This window comes from Lontra canadensis, unplaced genomic scaffold, assembly GCF_010015895.1.
Source record: "Lontra canadensis isolate GAN:19392208 unplaced genomic scaffold, GSC_riverotter_1.0 scaffold3, whole genome shotgun sequence".
NCBI lineage: Eukaryota > Metazoa > Chordata > Mammalia > Carnivora > Mustelidae > Lontra > Lontra canadensis.
The window spans coordinates 6,952,024-6,973,255 of NW_022630997.1; the positions used below are offsets into that span (position 1 = coordinate 6,952,024).

At 47.8% G+C, this 21,232-nt stretch overlaps 1 protein-coding gene across 45 annotated transcripts in view; it reads right to left on the bottom strand.

Annotated features, from left to right (window-relative positions):
- TCF7L2 (transcription factor 7 like 2) overlaps positions 1-21,232 on the bottom strand; it is a 194,438-nt gene that overhangs the window by 68,272 nt on the left and 104,934 nt on the right. For 19 of the 45 annotated variants that reach the window (XM_032879710.1, XM_032879693.1, XM_032879663.1 and 16 more), the window contains one exon: positions 3,200-3,343. The exons of 22 other annotated variants lie outside the window; for them this stretch is intronic. In XM_032879710.1, the coding sequence (XP_032735601.1) occupies positions 3,200-3,343 (144 nt within the window). The remainder of the gene's footprint in view (positions 1-3,199; positions 3,344-21,232) is intronic. 4 more of the 45 variants (XM_032879702.1, XM_032879628.1, XM_032879920.1 and 1 more) reach the window with 1 other exon arrangement.

Genomic DNA, 21,232 nt, shown 5'->3' on the forward strand with positions numbered 1-21,232 from the left:
ACTCCTATATCCCTAAATATGAAATGAAATGGGCTCAATGCTAGCAAAATGGTAGGTCATCCAAAACATCAAAAGGGACAGAGCTTGCCATCTTGCTAATCCCCAGCCACTGATGGGGGTGGGGTAGAACTCCTAGAAAGGGGAAAGCAAGGAATGAGGAAAGGAGTCAAAAGAACTTTTCAAAAGACTGCTTCAAGCATTTCTGTGAAAATGGTATTAACACAGCAATTACAGGAAAAAACACTCTTTCTTATCTGAATGCACTTATGCCACGGGTCACACCCTATTATTGTCACTATTAAACATGTTAATAGCCCCAATGTAATGACTTTGTGTGGCTAGCTTTAAAATGCACATGAATAGCTAACTAGAAAAAAGTGACTCATGCCTGCCCAGGTGGATATTGACTTTCTTAGTCATATTGACTCAATTGGTCTACCAACCTTAACTCCCTGGAGGAAAGGGCCCAAGTGATGGGATCCAGCCAGCTTGCAAGGATAGACAGGGAGGGACAATGAAAGTTGAATCCAGCTGGGGTAGAAGGTGTCCTGAATGTCATACTGGTAAAGCAGAAACTTGACTTTCAGTGTCCTGAATCAAAAGCTTCCTCCCAGCCTTTGAGGAGGCAGGGTGTTGAACAGGACCCAACACACCTTCTTTAGCAAGTGGAGGATGGTTAGTACGGAAGGCAAGTGGTTAGTATGAAAGGCTCTGACCCATGGGCTGCTGCCATGGTCCTCAGTAACAGATTTATGGCTACACCCCTGTGCTGTGTGAGCCCGAGCACTTGCTACACCTCCCTGTGGCTCACTTGCAAAAGGGGATCACAGCATCCCCCTCCTCGGATTGGGGTCAGTTTGTGAAGAGTTACTATGAGCCAAGCCCTTCCAGAAGCGCCTGGCTCGCTGTGTGAAAATCTCACTGTGTGAAATCTCACTCTGATGGGCATTTCCAGGCATCCTAGGAGGTGCTCCCCCCACCCCCAGAAGCACGCTGGGCAGCTCCTCCACGCCTATCCCCTTTTACAGACACTGGGAGCGAATCAGGGAGGAGTGAAGCCCCTTTCCAACAGATGTGACGAATGTGAACTCAATCCTACTTCTGACTTCAATCTCATGTGGTTTCCACGATGCTACCCAGAGCCACATCTCACATATCCATGCTGCGGATCAGGGATTTCCCTGTCCCACCACAATTCCTGAAGCAGAAAGTACTACACCTGGTACATCACTAACTATTCTGTGGAAACGTCTACAGCTAAAGCAAGCTGTATAACCGAGTTACCCAAGCAGTGGCTGGCCCATCACACAGTGGCTGGCCCATCACACACACTCTCTGTGTGGGATTCCCCAAGAATCCTGCTGTGTGCTCATGCCAGACACCCGCTCGTCTGGCCAAGCCCCGCTCTGTACACTTCGCCTCACTGTATGCTCACAGCAGCCCACGTGTGATTCCCCTTTGCCAGCAGGGAAACCGAGGCACAGAGCAGCTGGGTAACTTGCCCAAGTTCCCACATAACATGAGCAGTGTCTGTGTGTCTGGCCTAGTCACAGTTTAGGAACTTAGACCCAATCCTGGAAGCAGGGCATACTGGTGCTTCTCCCGAAGATGTTTCCATGTCCTGAAGGCAAAGCTGAGAAGTGAACAGAGTCACCGGCGTCAGGGATCTAAGTGGCGCCTGTGGATCTTGGGTTATAAGGAAGAAACCCGGTCTTCCTGTTTTATTTTCCTCATACTCAGAATGGGTGCCTGGTTCGCCTTTATCTACCTTATAACTCTGACCAAAGATTAATGAGTTACCATTTGCTGTGCCCCGGCAGAGGGAGAGCTGTGTGTGACACGGCCTTATCACCCATGGTCCGAAGAACAGCTACAAGCTAGACCAGGGGGCAGGCAGCTCCTGGGAAAAGGCTTCTCTCGGGCCATGGCTGCTGCACAGAAGAAGGCCTCCCTGGCCCATCACACCCAGACCCATCAAAGGACACGGGCTTTCTGCATTCACGGGCTCCAGGAAATCTGAGTACAGGCACCATCACGGGAGGAAGAAGGAGGGTTTCCAAAGAGACCAGAAACATCTTCCGTATTATTCCCATCTGGCTGAAGAGGGGGCCACAACATAGGAAGATTTCCTCAAGACACCAACACACGAAGTCATTGACCAGAATTCAGACACGGTGTAGTGTGCAGAAGCATCCTTGGGAGTCACATCAAGTGAGAAGAAAATACAAAACTACCGGAAGGTCCAATTCCAATTCTGTGAAATATTTCTAGAGTTTAGACACAGGAATGATGAGAAAGAAACGCATCCAGATATTAAGCCCTAATGCCCAACACAGCACATAGTAGGTACACTACAAATGTTTTCAAAAGGCAGAAGTCTCACTAATTTGGCTCTTAAATATTCATTTTTTTTCCTTTAAAAAAAAAAAAGCTAGCATTAATACTAAATCATCTGCCATTTAAGTCTAAAGAGTTCCTTCAAAATTTTTTTTAACTGTGTTGGCTTTTGCTTTTCTGAGAACGAAAGCATGTTCTACACAGTCTTTATTCTTCGGGACTGCTAATTTGAAGAGAACTGTCACTCCCAAGCATGGAGCAATGTGGGGTATTGACATCATATTGAATTATTTAAAGGAAATTAACAATGCCTCCTGTCCTTGGACAGCCACGTCTGTGAGAAAAGCCATTCACAGCTGCCTCAGGAAGGTACCACTGCAGAGGACTGAGCATTTCTCAGCACCCTGAAGTCTCCAAGAGAAACTGTACGTTCTAAGTAACTAAGAACAAAGGCAAAATTGAGGTAATAACTTCTACTTCCCCCTGGGAGCTGTGTGAAAGGTCCCAGGAAATCATTTCCTGGGGCTCAAGTTTAACAGGATGACATACTGTTCATCCTTCTCACACACAGAAGCTACCCATGACACTGGACCACATGTGGGCTTTCCAGGGAACCAGGCACCTGGGGATCACAGGGGCACCACCCTCCACCCTCTCCTCATAAACCAGCATTCTTATGGTGATGATAAACCTATTAGTGATCACAATACCCAGACATCATGGCACCCGACATGACAGCTACCTGACAGGAATTCAGGGGCCATGGCGCATGGGCCCTGCCCTAGCACGAGGTAAACTTTGGATGGGTGGTTTCATTTCAGAGCTAGCTCATCTCATACCGTCATTCTGCTCCGAGACCTACCTCCAAACACCAGGGCTCCCCAACCTTGTGTAAGGAGTGGCTCCTTTTCATGTCCCTGAAGACTTGAGTGCTGACAGTGAAGTCTGAGGGGGGGTAGAAGTGCTGACAGTCATGTCCCTGAGTGCAGCAAGGGAGGGGGCACTGCTGCCAGGAAGAAAGGGGAACAGAGTGAGGCTTGGGAGGGAGGGGGACGCAGTCACCAAGGCATTCATGGCCCCCAGTCTGACTTTCTTCCCTGACTCCACGCTTCTCTACAAACTCCAATCAAGGAGGACGATGGATTCCAATGTGACCCCAGGACACTTCCACCTCCCTGCCTTCCAGCTCGGGGCCCCCTCTAGCAACATCTTAAACACAGCCTCCTCTATGCAGTGTTTCTGCTGCAGCCCTGCCCTCTGTCCCCACCTCTGCCCATCCTTCCCACAGCAGACTCAGCCGCTGATGGCTCTGAGCCTCCAGTGAGTCAGCTGGCCAGCATTCCCTCTCTCTCTCAACTTACCTTCCTGAATCTTCTATGAATTTAAGCCCTGTGATACTGTTGGTATTTCTACCCTACAAAAATCCAATCACAAATGGTTCAACCCAATTCTAGAGCTATTTGGGGACCTGTCTAGTCACCTTCCCCTCCACTGGACTACCATTTTTCAGAGAGGTGACTACACTTCCAACCCGGGACCCCTGGAAACATCTGACTGCACACACCTTTAGTGTGCAAGAAGCAGGAGCCGTACTGAATTTCAGCACAGCTGGGGCTCGAGCACACCCATGGCTTCGGTTCACTGCCTGCCTACTCTGCTTGGGGCTTTCGACGGGAACGTGCGTGTTGTTCCGCAGCTCCTCACAACCACCCTGTGAGGTAGGTATGTGCCCATTTTACAGAGGAGGAAACTGACTCAGAGACGTTAAGGAGCATGCCCAAGGTCACACAGCGAGTAAATGGCAGACGGGGAATATGGACCAGGTCTCAGTCAACTCACGGTGCTGCTGTGTAGACTCGGTTGCCCGTCCAGATGTTGACTACTGCACTACCAATAGGATAGAGAATTTAGGGGCATAGAGAGAGACCTGGGATCCAAGAGGGGCTATTTCACAACAAAGAAATATCATTCTAATTGTCTTTTAGAAAAGAAAATGTCTGTGTCCTTTGTATGGATGTATGACTTCTTTACTCTAGTTTTTAAAGGGTTTATATGAGGAAAAAAATGCCATGAATAAATTCTTCACCCTTTTTAATCCCAAATAACAGAACTCAGGATTAAGAATATGAGATGGAGCACAAAATTATCTTGTGTTCTGATATTCACCCAAGAGCAGCAGAATGAGCACAGTGGGTGTAAATACTCTGGGAGATAGGAAATCGATGGGAATAAAGGACAAATCCTACAAAACAGCAACCACATTTCCAGAACAATCTACACGGTTACCATTATTACCTGGTCCTCCCATGGTGGTGGGTGATGGGGGTATCAGGGTGGTGTTCAAAAGCCACATGAACTCCCAAAGTGGGAAGGGGCCATGTGGCCAGCAAAATGGGGCTACCCCAGGGCCCTAGCTGGCCGTAGCTGTCCCTGTCTGGACTTGGAAAGCCACCATTGCTGGAAGCCAGAGGTCTGCCCCTAGAAAGGGCAGCCCAAGCCCTCAGAGGAAGCCCTGGTTGCCCATGGCCAGAGGTCTCTGGTCTCCGGCTGGGAAACAGAACCTCCCACTCTACATTTCTCCACAGCGCTCACTTGTAAACAGGAATGTGAGTCATTAAGCAAGCAGAAGTCCATTTTCTAGATCAGCCCAGCTTTACCACTAAGGTAATCCTATTCTGCCTTGTCACAGTGGTGACTCACCTTACTGTCTCCCACCAGAGGTGACATGGTTTAAACTTCCAGTTGTTCCTGGATGGAACCCAGCAATACGGGGGTTTAAGTCCCTGTCTATTTGCTTTGTTTTCTAGCACAGTGCTGAAAGCAAAGAGGCAAGGCTCCCAAGGGCAAGAGCCCCAGAGGAGTTTGGAGAAGAAATATATCTAAGGTTACCAGAGACCACAGCATCTTTATTATCTTCCCATGGCCTTTCCTCGGGGTCTATACTCCCAGAGGGGCCTGTGGCTTGTGAGGATAAGAAGCGCGCACACACCCCCTACAATCTAAGATCCAGATAGAGGAATCTCAGAACCAAATCTGCACGTCACTTCAACCAATTCTGTAGGAGCTCCCAGTTTTGAGATGTGTGAGATTACCCTTATCCTCATCTCCTCTTCTGGGCCTACCCTGCTTTTCTTTTTTTCTTTCTTCTCATTTCTTTAAATATCCATTTCCAATCTTTGTGCATAATGTGAAGTCCTCTAAGCCACCTCAAAGTTTGGAGGGTAAAAGATGCCTTCTAAACAAGTTCAAATGTATCTGCAAATATGAAATAATTCTGCAATGGGAAAGAATTGTAGCAGAGTCTCGCCTGATAAATACAAAACTCTCCAATGGATCTTAAAGATTGAAAAGCAGACATCCACTGAGTTTCCTGCTCAACATCCATTTGTGCTTTTTCTGGTAGTAGTACCTTGAATCGTTTAGGGGGTACCACAGAACCCTCAAGCCATGTCGTTTACGTGGAATGGACCCCTCAGTCCAACTGTACTCAGAGTATTACATCCCCTGACCACAACCACTGGTTCAGAATTATGGGGGGAGAGAAGATCTCTCTGGACTTCAACCTGCTTTCATGAGGAGACATCAACCCAGAGCCAAGGAGAGAAATGGTGTCCTGGTAAATGGGCCCCTGGATCCAGCCATGCCTGATGCAGGTCACCTGTGCAATTTTAGCCAATACACTCATTTTGCTCAGGCCAATTTGGGTTGGGTTTGAGGAGAAAGAGAGAGAGGCATCCTGACTAGAGTAGGCTAGTCACCTAAGCCAGGCTGACCTCAATAACTGCCCATCCACGAATCAAGAGGTAATGTGGAAAGAACTAGAGACACTCCAGGAAAAGTAAATGAAGGCCTCATAGTTTCATGCTCCTGGCACAATGGGGGGTTGTTATAAGGCAGTATTATGGAGTAGGCACCTGGTACTTTTTGAAAGAAGAATGACTGTGGCTTGCAACTACTGTCTGGGACAGGGAACAGGACCCTGAGCAACATCTGCAGGAATTGACATTCGGTCCTCCTGCTCCTCTAGCACCGCTGACACCACTGGCCACACTGACCAACTTTACGATGTGGTCTCCAGAAGGCAGGAGACACAAATACTTAGTAGCACCAAATCTGCCTCCTAGCCTTCTCCAGATACACCACCTGTTTGTGACAGAGGACTTGGAGAGAGGCATTTCGCCAGGGGAAGGCAAAGGTCTGAAGCCGAGGCATGTCTGGAGAGAAAGCGGACAGAGCGCGTGGCGGGTCTCATTCTCCCCAGTGACTCAGCACCTGATGACACAGTGTGCTGACCAGTTCTGGGCACAGCCACACAGATCAAGAAGCAAGATGTGTCACCAAAAAAGTTGTGGCAATATTTGTGTACTCTACTATTTTGTTTCTTTCTGAGCTTAAAGCCCCCTTCAGCAAGTGGCTGGGCAGTATTCAAATATTAAATACAGTAGAATGGAACCCCATGGGCCAGAAAGTACAATTTGCTTCATGCAGGAAAAATAAAAGAAAGGAGTATAGAAGGAGGAGGTGAAAGCACTGAAGAAACAAAAACCCTAAAAAAATACTAAAGGCTCCAGAGACAAAGACAGTGTATGAAATAATGTTATTCAAACCCAATTTGGCCAACAGCTATTGGCTGTCGGGAGAATTCTGAGCCTACCTCTAGACAGAAAAAAAAGAAGTTTCCAATTTTGTCTCAGAAAAAAGTTTGATGTGAAGAGAAAAAAAAAAAAAATGTTTGATGTGATGGTTAATTTTATGTGTCGACCTGACTGTGCCACAGGGTGCCCAGATATTTGGTCAAACGTTATTCCGAGTATTTTTGGACAAGTTCAACATTGAAACTGACAGACTAGTGGTGCCTGGGTGGCTCAGGCATCTGACTCTCGATCTCGGCTCAGGTCATGATCTCAGGGTGGTGGGATTGAGCCCCATATCAGGCTCCTTTCTGAGTGTGGATGGAACCTGCTTGAGATTCTCTCTCCCCTTCTCTCTTTGCCCCTCCCCCTCCCTCTCTATAAAACAAAAAACAAACAAACCCTGGCAGACTTGATAAAACTGATGCCCTCTCATGTGGGTGGGCCTCACCCAATCTGTTGAAGGCTGATCCTCCCCGCCAAGAGGAGAGACAACTCCTGCGGGCCGGCTGCCTTCAAGTGGAGCACTGGTTTTTCTACGCCCTCAGACTCAAACTGCAATGTTGGCTCTTCCAGGGTCTTCAAGCCTGGCAGTCTTTGGACATGACCTCCACCATCAGCTCTCTTGGCTCCCAGGCCTTCAAATGCATACTGAACTACATCACAAGCTCTCTCGTATCTCTAGCTTGCCTCCTGCAGCTCTTGGGACTTGCCGGTCTTCAACATGGTGTGAGCCAATTTCTCACAATAAATCTCATTACACACGCACACACATACAAACATACCACTGGTTCTGTTTCTCTAGGAAACCCTGACTAATACATTTGGGTTATGTTTTTTATGTGTTTTCTCCCCCAAGCAAGAAGGAAAGGATTATTTGGGGGTCTCCAAAAGAAATGAGAATTGTGAAATAATGGGTCTTATAAATCACATAATCAAATTCTTTATCATTTTTATTTTAAATCTCTAGGTCTAGACATAAAAGGACCTAGCCAGGATTACACAGAAAAGAAGAAAGCAAAACCCAGACTTTAAAAATGAGGAGTTCAGGGTTCTATGTATAACATGGAAGAATTTTATTTTGAAACTACAACATCTTTGGAGGAATTAGAAATCCATTTGAGGGGCACCTGGGTGACTCAGTTGGTTAGCATATGCCTTTGGCTCAGGTTATGATCTTGGAGTCCAGGGATCAAGTCCCGCATCGGGCTCCCTGCTCAGTGGGAAGTCTGTTTTCCCTCTCCCTCTGCCCCTCCCTCTGCTCGTGTTCTCTCTCTCTCTCTCCCCCCATTTCCCCCCCCCCAAATAAATAAATCAAATCTTTAATTTAAAAAAAAAGAGAAACCCATTTGAGAAAAAGGCACTGGGAAGAGCCTTTCCACTAAAGAAGCCAATGAGCAAAATGACGAATTTTTAATTGCTAAGAGGGTAAAATCTTCAGTCTCTTTATCACTTACTCACATATCACATGTGTACAAATAAAGACACCGGAAATCAAGCAACAGTGGCCACGCATCCAACCATCCAACCAAACAACCGAAGCCCACAAAGACATATGATACCTTGGAAAGAGAGCTCAGGTCTGCACAGGTCGTGCTGTTCTAGCTTTAAGCGCCATCAAGAATTCTCACCTCTGAAAGTGAGGTAACTTTGGTGAGAAATAATTACATTCAAAATATGTAGTCAAACAACTTAACACAGATGCCAAGAAATGTAATCAGAGCTACCGACAAGCAACCATTTTTGTCATTAAAGGTAAAGCCAAATCAGGACACGATCGCAGACATGGCCAGTGGAAAGCAACAGCTTTTCTTCATGACAATGTTTCAAAACTGGGAGCACGTGCAAGGGACAAAGTGTGAGAGTCTCTGCGTCTCTGCATCTGTGCAGGTATGCACACGCATGCAGAGGTAGGCGGGTGTCATCAAATATGGCAGACCGTGGCCTACAGTCAGGAATGGCAAGCAGCCAGCTCACGGACAGCAACTCCTTCTTCCCTTGCCAGCACCCGTGTCCCTGAGCCACCCTGCTCAGAGCTGGTGGGAGGTAAAACATGATCCCATTCCTACATGCAAGGGATGAAGAAATGAAGTCTGCCTTGGCCCTCAAGGACCTCATCTTGGTGAGAACGACCAGGATCCAAATGGAAGGCAAAACGGGAAGAGGAAACCAATGATAAGTCCATCCTTCCATGTGCCTTTTTTACAAAGCAAAGGTCACCTCCTCTCCATGGAGGCACAGAGATAGATGCAGGACCCCAGAGTCACTGCCATCTCCCACTAACTAGCTGTGTGCCCCACGTTGCCAAGGCTCAGGTCGTCAGGCCACTTGAGGGCGCCTTCTAAGGGCCCTGCCTGCCTCAACATGCTCTAATTCTGCTGGGTGAGCAGAACGCAGAGGAGGGGAACTCACAGGGTCCTCAAATGGCTCTAAGTACAAATCCAATGTGCCTCGACTTCTGGACATGGCCCTTATCTCCTATTTACTGAAGAAAGCAACATCCAAGGAGAAAAGACAACACATGCATGGTAAAGCTTTCTTTTACCAGATAAAAGCATGGCCAAGATAAATATTTTAGGGATAAGGTATCACCAATGGGGATTTGAACCATCAATTCAAAAGATGCTTTTTGGCAAAAAAGAAATTTTGTCAATCTGTTTTGTTTTCTGGGGGGGGGGGGAACCTACTAGATATCAGATATTGAGAGCCTGGAGATAAAACGTATTTCCTTCAATACAGTATCATAAACAACAAAGGAAAAGTAGGTATAAAATAGTTCCTTAAAGAATTTGGAATAAAGGGGGTACCTGGGTGGCTCAGTAGGTTAATCATCTGACTTCAGCTCAGGTCGTGATCCCCGGGGTCCTGCGATGGAGCCCTCTGTCGGGCTCCCTGCTCAGTGGGGAGCCTGCTTCTTCCTCTCCCTCTGCCTCTGCCTTGTCCCCCTACTCGTGCTCTCTCTTTCTCTAACAAATAAATAAAATCTTAAAAAAAAAAAAAAAAAGAGTTTGGGATAAAGTAATAAGAACTTACTTGGGTAATTTTGAGTAGGAAGATAATTTTACTTTTCAGCTGGTATTAACACTAAATCAGCTTTTTAAGTGAAGGTCTAGGCTTTAGTGGGACGAAAGGTAAAATGTCAAATGGCTACCCTTAATATTGGGGAAATCAGCCGAGGCATGCAAAAAAATGAATGAATTTCCAATAGACATCGCTGGAATGCCCAACGAAGTCCTTTCTGAGGCCATCCTAATTCCCTGGATACCCAGACACTAGCAGAGCCCAGTGTAGCTCTCCCATCTGCCGCCTCGGTCAGTGAGGAGGCTCCATGATGACCTTGGCACGTGGAAAGTGAAGCTTCTCCCTGCAGCCGCCCTCCATCTCCGTTACTCGCCTAGGATCTGAGAGTCCCTGCCTTTACAGTGCAATTTCCCCAGACAGACAAAATGCCAGTGAGCTCAAGAAAAACCATGCTCAGCAATTCCTTGGGAGCTGACTCCCAAGTGCTGCCCTACACTATAAGCCCATCTACCATACCCAGAAGTCAACGGTATGGAAGAACTGGAGGCAGAAGGCTGGTCCCAGAAGCATGGGCTGCAAAAAGCAGTGTAGACCCGGCTAATGGAGGGCGGGGGATACTGGCCTTTAATGAGATTCCCGCTAAAGCGAAGTTCCTTGTCCCAGACTGCACTTGGGAAGGAATGCAGGTCCCCATTATGTCACCGGGGACCGGGAGCAGCCCCGTGCAGAATCGAGGAGGCAAGAAGAGGAGAGGAGCTGAATGGGACTTGTACTGTCTACTAGTTGATCGTCTCCTTCGAAGTCAATGTATCTCCTACAGAGACAAGCAGCCAAAATGGTGACTGAGCGTGGTCGTTAATGACAACACGGGGCTGGGTGTGCCTGGGGACCCAGTTCCCACTTGGGGAACTGGGAGTGCTTTGCTCTGAAAGAGAAAGCGGTGTTGAAAACAGCACCTTCCTTCCCTATCTGTGGAGACCAAATGTTTTAAAATGCAAATAACAGGTTTCTGGAACAACCCTGGACTCTCTCCTGGAAATATTTTCATAATTCACATCTTGTTAGCCACAGGAGCCCCAATTACACTTCTTCTTCTCTCATCCCCACTAGCCAATTATTAGCATTAGATCCCATACTATTTTCTGCTAATATGTTTCCGGACAACATCAAACTCCGGAGGGTCCTCTTGGTGTGGTAAGGGAGTCACTGTGCAGATGAGGGCAGATTTAGGAGAAAATGTTATTTAAACCTCCTCGGTGTTTATGAAAGCGCTTCCCTAATTACACAAAAACTAATAGTAAATTGAAATAGTTGGCAAAAAGTTCTCTCCAAACATTATAAAAGGATGGATCCCAATGGCAGAAAAAAGGATACAAATATTCCACAACAATGGATTCCCACAGGCAGGACCAACCCATGACACCATCTCATTCAGAATAGGAAGGTAAGCAAGAATTGGGGGGATGGCTCACCAGCTCCATTCACTAATACCCCTGGTTCCAAAATGACATTGGCCCCTTTCTGTCATCCCCAGAAAGAATCAAGCTGTTGCCAATCAGATTACTTGAGTGGTATGCTGCCGGTGGGCCCACGCCTGGGCTGTGGTGATGTGGCAGGAGGCAGCCTTGCTTTCCTCGAGGTGGACCCTGCCTGAGTCAGATGCTTTGTGAGTAAAAGGGTAAAAGAGTCTTGAGAGGGGCGCCTAGGTGGCTCAGTGGGTTAAAGCCTCTGCCTTCGGCTCAGGTCATGATCTCAGGGTCCTGGCACAGAGCCCCACATGGGGCTCTCTGCTCAGCAGGGAGCCTGCTTCCCTTCCTCTCTCTCTGCCTGCCTTTGTGCCTACTTGTGATCTCTGTCTTTCAAAAAAATAAAATCTTTAAAAAAAAATTTTTTTAAAGAGTCTTGAGAGAGGAAAAAAAAAATCCTAAATTTGTGTGTACCTGCATGTGTGCATGCATATGTATATAGCAACAGAGAAAGCACACACACAAACTGGAGGAGTCAACCCATCTTATTCCCATTTCTTCCCACCACTAAACGACGGGCCCACCTGCTAACACCGGAGCCCAGAATAACGAGCACATACATATTCTCACCTAGGCGGCTCTGAGAGAACAATTACTTCCTCAAGGTTCTCTCAAAGACCATGAAAGTTTCCCTGCTTCTTAAAGTGAAATTCATCTTCCTATGACTCACACATGCAGCCAATAAAGAAAATAAAAAAAAAAAAAATTCAGGTTTTCCTTAAAAAGTTTCTCCTCCGAGTACTTAGGGATATTAATGCCCTCGGGTAGTGGAGACTAGTGATCGGGATCGAGTAGGAGGCAGCGGACCCAGGCGGGGTCTACCCTGACCAGAGAAACTCCACCCTCGGCCACACCAACCCCACGGCCAACTGCAGCCAGTGTTGCGAATCTGTAGCAAGTGTATTTCCCTACTTCCAGAATGTAAACATACCTGGGGCTCTAAATATTTACCACAGGTAAAACCAACAACCAAGACAGTAACAAGCAAACCACATACACATACAAAAAAAAAAAAAAAAAAGGCTCCCCAGGCTGGAAATAACCTCATCTGATCACAATCTTTTGGATGCCATTTGAGTGATGAGCACCAGAGGAGAAAATGGGGACAGAGGAGATAGTCCCGCTTTCAGGGACAGGCCTGAGTCACTGGAGATACCGTCACAGAAAAAGTCACCAGCAACACAGTTATTACCTTTACACTTGAAAAGCCTTGTGTTTCAGAGGGAAGAGGAACTCTACGGTCATCTTTACCCAATGTTTGGTTCCAAGAAGAATTTGTTGAGGTTAGTGTTTGTTCTAACATGAAGGCCACTCATAGACTTGGAAACCTTTGCCCCAGAAGACTCTTTACCATAACAGCACTTAACGTCCAATGAGAGCGAACGGATCATTTTGAAAATTAAAGCACAAGGTCTAGCTTGTATTTTTAAAATCCCGAAGTGTACCGTCAGCTGACAGATCAACAAAATGGGATCTATCCGTATGGTGGAATATGACTGGACTCTCCAAAAGTGAGCGAGTATTGATGGGTGCCCCAACATGGACAAACCTTGAGAATAGGACGCTGAGTGAAAGTAGCTCTAGTCACCAAGGGCCACATCTGGCTCAATTCCCACCGTATGAAATGCCCGGAAGAGGCAAATCCGCGAAGACAGAGAACAGATTAGGGGCTGGCAGATGCACTGGGGGAAATGGGGAGTGTTAACAGGTGTGCAGTTTCTTTTCTTTTCTTTTTTTTTTTTTTAAGATTTTATTTATTTATTTGACAGAGATCACAAGCAGGCAGAGAGGCAGGCAGAGGGGGGAGGGGAAGCAGGCTCCCTGCTGAGCAGAGAGCCCGATGCAGGGCTCGATCCCAGGACCCTGGGATCATGACCTGAGCTGAAGGCAGAGGCTTTAACCCACTGAGCCACCCAGGCGCCCCGTGGTGTGGAGTTTCTTTGGGGGATGATAAAAATGTCCTAAAATTAATTGTGGTTAAGGTTGCAAAACTATAAATACACAAAAAACAAAACAAAAATCATTCACTTCAAATGGGTGAACTACATGGTATGTGAGTAAACTTATTTTTTGATGTCTCAATTGGCACAACTGCCATTATCTTATCTCTAACTGCTTTCTCTTTGAGTTCTGAGCACACTTCATTTGAAAAGAATACACAACTCTGAGAAACAGGCAGGATACGAATTCTTATTCCCATTTTACAGAAAGCAGAGGTCCAGAGAGCTTCTATTTTCTATTTTCCACTGGCTGGCTAGGTTTCCACAGGGCACAGGGAGGAGTATAAAAGGGGGGGTGGGTCATGGGCCTTATCATCCCCCAAATCAGGGAAGGATTGACAACAGCTCTTGCCAGATGTCTAGAAATGTACATGGCTCGGTCATACACACATGCTCCTAAACAAAAGACATTTGAAAACGGCACTTGGATTACTGGCATGCAATTCTCAACAGCATGAAATTCAGGTTAAACAATTTAGCTCAAAAAGCAGGGGAGGGGGGAGAGTCATCTCTTGAGCTGATATCCGGTGGGGTGAAAACACACCCAATTAGATGTGGCCATATAATTTTCACATCAAACATCCTGTGCTCCCAAAGGCAACTAATGGCACAGCTTGCTGTGGATTTTCCCAAGTTTTCAAGAGCAGTGACAGCCCTCTTCAACAAAGCCATTTAACATAACAGAAGGTTAAAGTGGGAACCACAAACACTTGCTTTTCTTAATTTACACCTTTCATTTACTTCCCCAGAAATGTCATGGAGGAGCCATGAAATTCATGATGTACTGTCAATAGAGGACTCCTTTTACGAACCCGATTTAGAAAGCAAACCGCGAATTCTAGAAGGTAATCTGGAACTATACCTTTAAAAACAAACAAACAAACAAAACTGGTAGTATTCCAGGAGAAGCAAGATGATTTGCTTTGGATCTCTCACTTCAAAAAGAAAAATAAAAGATGATTAGAAGAGTAGAAGACTGGGGTTTTACGATCTGCGAACGTATGGACTTCACAAGATCTCTTCTCCTCCCCACATAGGATCCAAACCCACAGCTGGACCACAGCACACAGAACATGGCCCACAGGGCTGCTCTGTGTCGCAGGCCACTACAAAGCCTGAGAAGCCACTTATGTTCGAGTAGTATTTATCTTTATTTTTTTATTTTTTTGAAGAATACGCTGGTAAACCACCAAGATATTTTTTAAGTACATAAAGTAATGGGGGGGTATCTTAAAATATGCATCTGCAAGTTGGTATGCCACTCACTTTAACATCTTCTTTCCTATGCCTGTGTCTGTTCTTTCATTTCAGAAGGGACGGCTGCTTGATAATCACTCAGGGCAAAGCATCAGCTTTACCTCCTCCACACCTCAGCACGACCGACAGCTGACCACTCTGGCAGTGGGGGCTGCCCTAGCAGCATCCCTACTACCCGCTAGGTGACAGCAGCATCCTCTGCCCCGCTGTGACAACCAAAATTGCAGCCAGGCATCATCAGATGTCTCGTGGGAAGCAGAATTGCCCCAGCTGAGAACCAACGAGTCACAGGTAACGGCAGGAAAACATTCCCCTGGCATGGGCTGATCCAGAGGCTCTCGCCTGAAAAAGTAGCCAGATCACTGTGGCAGGAACAGCAAAATCACCCAACCCTCATCCAAATCCCCAGAAAACTATGGTGAAGCAAACGTCCCCACGAGCGCCTCAGTGACTAGCGTGTAGCCTTTGGCGACATCCAAGGTCCCGGGAGCCCTACAACTCTTTTAATATGGTCCCTAATGTTGTCATTTACGAATGCAGGAAGTGAAAGTACTAGCAAGAGGTTAGCATGCAGCTCAAGGCAAGGGGGAAGGGGTTCCAGTTACGTTCAGATCTCTTTAAAATCACAGAACTTTGGTAATCGGCTGATCCATAATAAATAACCTAGTCCCTCAAGAAAATTCAAACTAATACCTTTGCAGAGTCAGGGTAGCCAGCTGGCAAAACAGTGACATTTTTACCTCTGATCTGCTTAATGAAAGAATCCAACCTATAAAATAATCTTATTTTATACTACTTTCAAATAGCGGAAGTAGTATAAACACTGAAGCCCAAGTCTAATTTATAAATCTGGAATGTTCTGCATAAAGCAAGTCAGAGTCTCCACAAGATCCGAGGTCACATCTGTGATCAAGGAAGGGAAGTGCTAGCCTCACCTCCCCCGCTGACTTTTGGGGGATGACAGTCGAGATGACCACTCTCTAAGTGCCACAGGTAAGCACTCCCCTGCTGACCAGCCACAGCAGCCCACCAGCGATGGCCCCAAGAGGGCACAGCAACACCAGATGCAGGGGTATGAACCCCAGACCCATTGTGAGCCCCCACTGCCGCCGGTCCAGAACAGAGGAAGGCGACAGCGCATGATCACGGCTGGGGCGTGCTTTGTCTTCTGGGCATGGTGCCAGCAGCTCCCGCCCGCAGTCACCCAGGCCACAGGGACGGGCAGCAGTCTGGCTCAGTGACTCATGCCAAAGCCTACAGGTCGGGAGGCTCCAGAGAATGGAAACCGGGCCGGAAGCAGCTCCGAAGGGAAGAGTCGGGAACATCTTGTGACCCTTTAAATCCAGACAGTTTCGTGATCACATCAAAACCTGGCTTTCAGGGTTGGCACAGGGATAAACCGACAGACAGCTCTTTCTCTACAGATCCCAAGGGGAAAGGGAGCCTCTGCTCACTGTCAGGGTTGTAGCCTGGAAAGGCACCTGCTTAGAAGACAGACACACACACCCCACCAAGTGGAGAGTGTGGGACCCTATGCAGCCCTGCACTGGGCTCGGCCCTATGGAAACACTGCCAGTCACCCACATCCGAGGGTGCACACCCACCCTTGGGGACATGAAGAGTGTGGTCACTCCCACTCAGAGGCCAGGTTCATCACTCAGCACTTAACACCTGAATTTATTAAGAACCCTGGTCTCTTCATTATTCCCTAAGACACCAGAAAGGTCTTGAACCCAGTGCCAATGCCCACATCATTAACATGACATATATAGGGAAAGGCACACTGGTTCTTGTGGGTTTTTTCCACCCAAAAGGCAGCCAGGAAACAACAGAGGGGAAGAGATCAGGTAAGAACCAAGCTATGAGCACCCACCGAGTCACGTGCAATCAAATAAAAATTTCTCAGAGTCCACTGCCAGCTTGACAAACACGAACAACAATCCTTTTACTTAACTAGTTTATAAGCAAGTGAGTGATCTGAAAAGCTCCTGGCCCACCTAGGAACAGTCATTCTCCTTAGGGACCGTCCCTGAAGAAGGGGCACACTGACTCCACTTCTCTCAGCAACCACACAGCCCCAGGCCAGCCCCCCTGAGCCACAGGAACCCACTCATGGATCTATGCCATGGATCTATGCCAATGTGACCTGCCCGATACGGTTTGCACCAACCCCGTGCCAGGCTGGCAAGGACAAACCTCAGAGGACGGACGACCAGCTCACAACCTGCACAGCTTTTTCGGGCTCAGCTCGGGTTCCAGTTCAGGCACCAGCAAGGTTTGGTCTTGGGCCCAGTCCCAGCACTGATAACACTCCTTACAGCTGTCGCCCCCGGAATAGAAAAGGTGAACGACTCCCCCAGCCAAAGTGTGAACCACGAGAGAAAATCGGGAGGACGGGGTGAGATTACACAGAGAAAATGAGGTTTTCCAAAACTCTCCTGGGGTCCCCCTTGGCACCCAAGGCCTCAGTTCCACAGCGGCACGTCTAACACCAAAATAACAGGTCCTCCAGCTCCTCCTGCCCGGCACACCCTCAAAGCAAGCCTTGCCCACTCTCCACCCCTGACCCCACGAGGGGAATGCCAGGGAAACTCAGGCCCAGCCCTCCTCGGGCAGCACATAGCCCTCTCCTTACAGACACTGGGACCCCCAGGTATTAAAAGGAAGGAATCTGTTCCATCCAGGTCCAGCTCTAACCCACCAGGCATGCCGCCACTCATCCCAGCATCACATCTGTACACAAACGTTCGCTGGGTGTTTCTATTGTCTGGCTTCTTGTGGCAAAGCGGGGTCCTGGGATTCCAGTAGACCAAGGTGCCAAGAGGATCTCTTAGACATGCTTCCATCACTAGTTTCCCCATTTTACTAAGGGAATCACAGTCACAAAAGACCCCACACTGTAGGTTTCCGTTTACATGGAATGCCCAGCACGGGCAAAGCCATGGCGACAGAATACACATTAGGAGCCAACTAGGAATGGAAGGAACTGGGGGACATGGAGAGTGAATGCTAAGGGGCATAGGGGTTCTGGTCGGGGGCAGGGGGGAGTGAGGGCTGCACAGCTCTAGATATAATCACAACCGTGGAGCTGTACGCTCGAAACAGGTGAATTGTATGGTATGTGAACTGTATCTCAATAAAGTATTGTTAAAAAAAAAAGTTTCTTCGCTTGAGCTACAGCAAACATGGGCTTTCGTGGTCCCCTGGTTGAGAGGCACCTTTTAGTACCATCTCGGGGACCACAAGTAAAGACCATCTGGAAGGTCCTTAGAACATGTCTGGGTAAGTTATTAACCTGCTTGAGACTCAGGCGCTCCATATGGGGGTAATAATGGCATTGACTCTAAAATGTCACAGAGATTCCATTAAAAGGGGCCTATGAAGAGCTCAGTGCAGGGCGTAGGACATGGTAGGCCTCAACAGACCACATGTCTTTGTCACAGGAAGCCCCAGAGAGAAGGACTGGCAGCTACCTTTGCCTGAATCTTGTTGCTTTTTCCAGTATTCTTCCCATACCTGCAATATATGACTTTGTCCAACTTAAAAATAATAAAAGCCGAAGGTTTGGGCACTCTAGGGAAGCTCTGTCTGCAATGGCGTGTCCTAAAAATATGCCACACAACATTTCCTGCAGGGCTGTCCTGCCAGAAGGCCTTGCCCCTGGTCTGTGGAGGCCACAGCAAACCGGTGGGGAAAGACACCCAGAATGACACTGGATTCTACTGAACAGGGTGGCCGTGACCAGCTCAGTGTGGTTTAGCCCTTATGGTCTCCTTCACAGGGGAAGGGAAAATTCACGAAGAACATCCAGTGGATGCCAAAGAGCTGAGAATTTCACACCCTCAATGAGTGCAAGACTCAGTTACTAACTGATAACTTTTTAAAAAGACAGATGCCTGCAAATTCCCCCAGACCTCCCTACCACCAGCCAGTCATATGACCCATGGGGGCTGGTGCCTTCTTCCATGATGGCCCGCCTCTCCGGGCCTCACTGATTGATCCAGAAATAGCCCAGACCCAAGCCAGCCAATTAGAATCCTGCCCCAGAACTTTTTCTCAGTAAATCTGGGGCAAGAGAGTCCCGCCAACCTTCTGCTCAGGGTAAAAGCCCACAATACCACCCTCCCTCCAAACTTGCAAATCTAAAAGCCACTATCATAGAAAATGAAGACAAGGAGACAGAGGGGACGCCCTCACAGGCGTCCAATTACTCCATTACCGGAGGGATTCTTTAGGTTTTAAAGAAAGGGGGAGGGGATTGCTGATGAAGTTAAGTTCTTTTTTCTTTTCTTTCTTTTTTTTTTAAAGATTTTATTTATTTATTTGTCAGAAAGAGAGAGCACAAGCAGGAGGAGCGGCAGGCAGAGGGAGAGGAAGAAGCGGGCTCCCCTCGGAGCAAGGAGCCTGAAGCGGGGCTCGATCCAAGAACCCTGGGATCATGACCTGAGCTGAAGGCAGACGCTTTGCCGACTGAGCCACTCAGGCGCTCCTCTAGATTAAGTAAGTTTTCTACAACACACAGATGATAAGGAATGAGGCCAAAAATTCTGACCTGTCTATCTGGCTCCAAAATTTTGGTTAGACCACTCCATGACAGCACACCACGCCCCTGCTGCTATTCAAACTGTCTGCCACAGTGCGCCTGGGCAGCCCGGTCAGTTAAGCATCTGACTCTTGTTTCAGCTTAGGTCAGGACGTCAGTGTTGTGCAGCAGGGAATCTGCTTAAGACCTTCTCTCCTGCTGCCCCTCCAGCCCCTCCCTGTGTGTTTTCTCTCTCTGTAAAATAAATAAATAAATCTTTAAAAAATAGTAATAATAAAATAAAACCCTCTGCCCTAAACGAGGCCGTGGAGCACTCACTGAGGCCCTTGGCTGGCCCTTAGAGGTTTCCCAAGGTTGTGCCCACAATCCACACGTGCACACTGAAACAAAGCAGCTGCCAACAGAAGGTGCCTTCTCCAAGTCAGCACCAAAATAACTAAATGTGGACCCCCTGAGGCCTGTGTGTGTGTGCGACAACAGGCGTATGGGTATGGCTCCCCACTATGCCCCCACCACAACAGTTTTGTCACTAGATGTGACAGAACACAGGGCTTCTACACTGCAGGTGCTAAAAGACAAGGGAGACACCACGCCACGCGATCGCCACAGAATTCGTGCTCAGAACCCTGCATGGGAATTAGCAAGTGGATCTCTCCAACCCGACAAGCATCACCAGTGTTGCCTCAACCAAGATTGGACACAGCTGGTCTCGTCAGGAATCTCAACCAGGCTGACTCATCAGCCCTTGCAGAGCTCCAAGGCAACAAGCAGATGTGAGAACAGGTGGAGGAGATGCCCTTGGTGAATGTGCTAAGCGCCAACTGTATGCACAGTCTCTCAAGGAGCAGAAGATCGGATTGGTCCACCTAATGAGGCATGTCCCAACTCCACTTCTGAATGATGCCCAAGTATTCAGGGCAGCTTGGACCGCCCCACCACTCCCTCCTGGAAGGCTCCTTTGACTCGGGCAAGCAGAAAGAAACGGCTTTCTGTTATAGACACACACCCACCTCTGAGCTAGACGCACAGCTCATATTGCCTACCACACCCACTGTCCACTTCTAAGGGGGTCCACCCCACCCCGGGTTGCACTTTCTGCACCATGAGACAGCCCCTCCCTGCTAACTGGGCCCAAGGCAGCATCTTACCCAAGCACAGCCAGCCAAGGCTGAGCAGTGGTCAGTGATGTCAACAGGCAAAACCACACCATCCAAACAAGGGTGAACAGGGCCAAATTCTTGTTCTAGGGTTTTTGTTTTCTGTTTTTGTTCATTTTTGTTTTGTTTTAATGGGAACTCAGGAAGAACTGGAAGCCAAAGGTAAAGGGATACAAAGAAGGAATCTGTGAGGAGATGGAGAGGCTGAGGGAAAGCGTGCAGGCGCAGCAGAGCAGAGTTGGCCCCGGCAGGAGGGTCCAAAGCAGACCCACAAAGATAATAAGAGATTCAGCAAAGGCCTGAGTGGAGGGCCAAGGCAGCTCTGCTGCTGGGATCCCTCCAACAGCCGGGGATCCCAAAGAGACCCCCTTTCCGAGCCTTCCAGAGCTAACCTCCAGCAACACCTGTTGTCTGTGAATTCTGTCCACATCTCCGCAAGGCCCAGATGCCGGACTCTTTCCTGAGTCCATGTGGAGCCTCATAAAAAACACCACATGACTCAGAGTCATTGGACTGCATCCTCATATTCCCCAAGGCCCACCTCCCACCCCATTTCCAGGCGTCCTGGATCGCTCACAAGGGTTTCCAGGTAGGAACCGTTCAGGTGGGCCAATCTTTCGCTAAATAAATAAGTCTCTGTCAGCTGTCAACAGTGAGCAAGAGTGTACAAAACCTTTTTGTACCAAAAAAAAAAAAAAAAAAAACAAAAAAAAAAACAACACTGCATTTTTCTCAGAGCATTACATCCAAACTGAAAAGT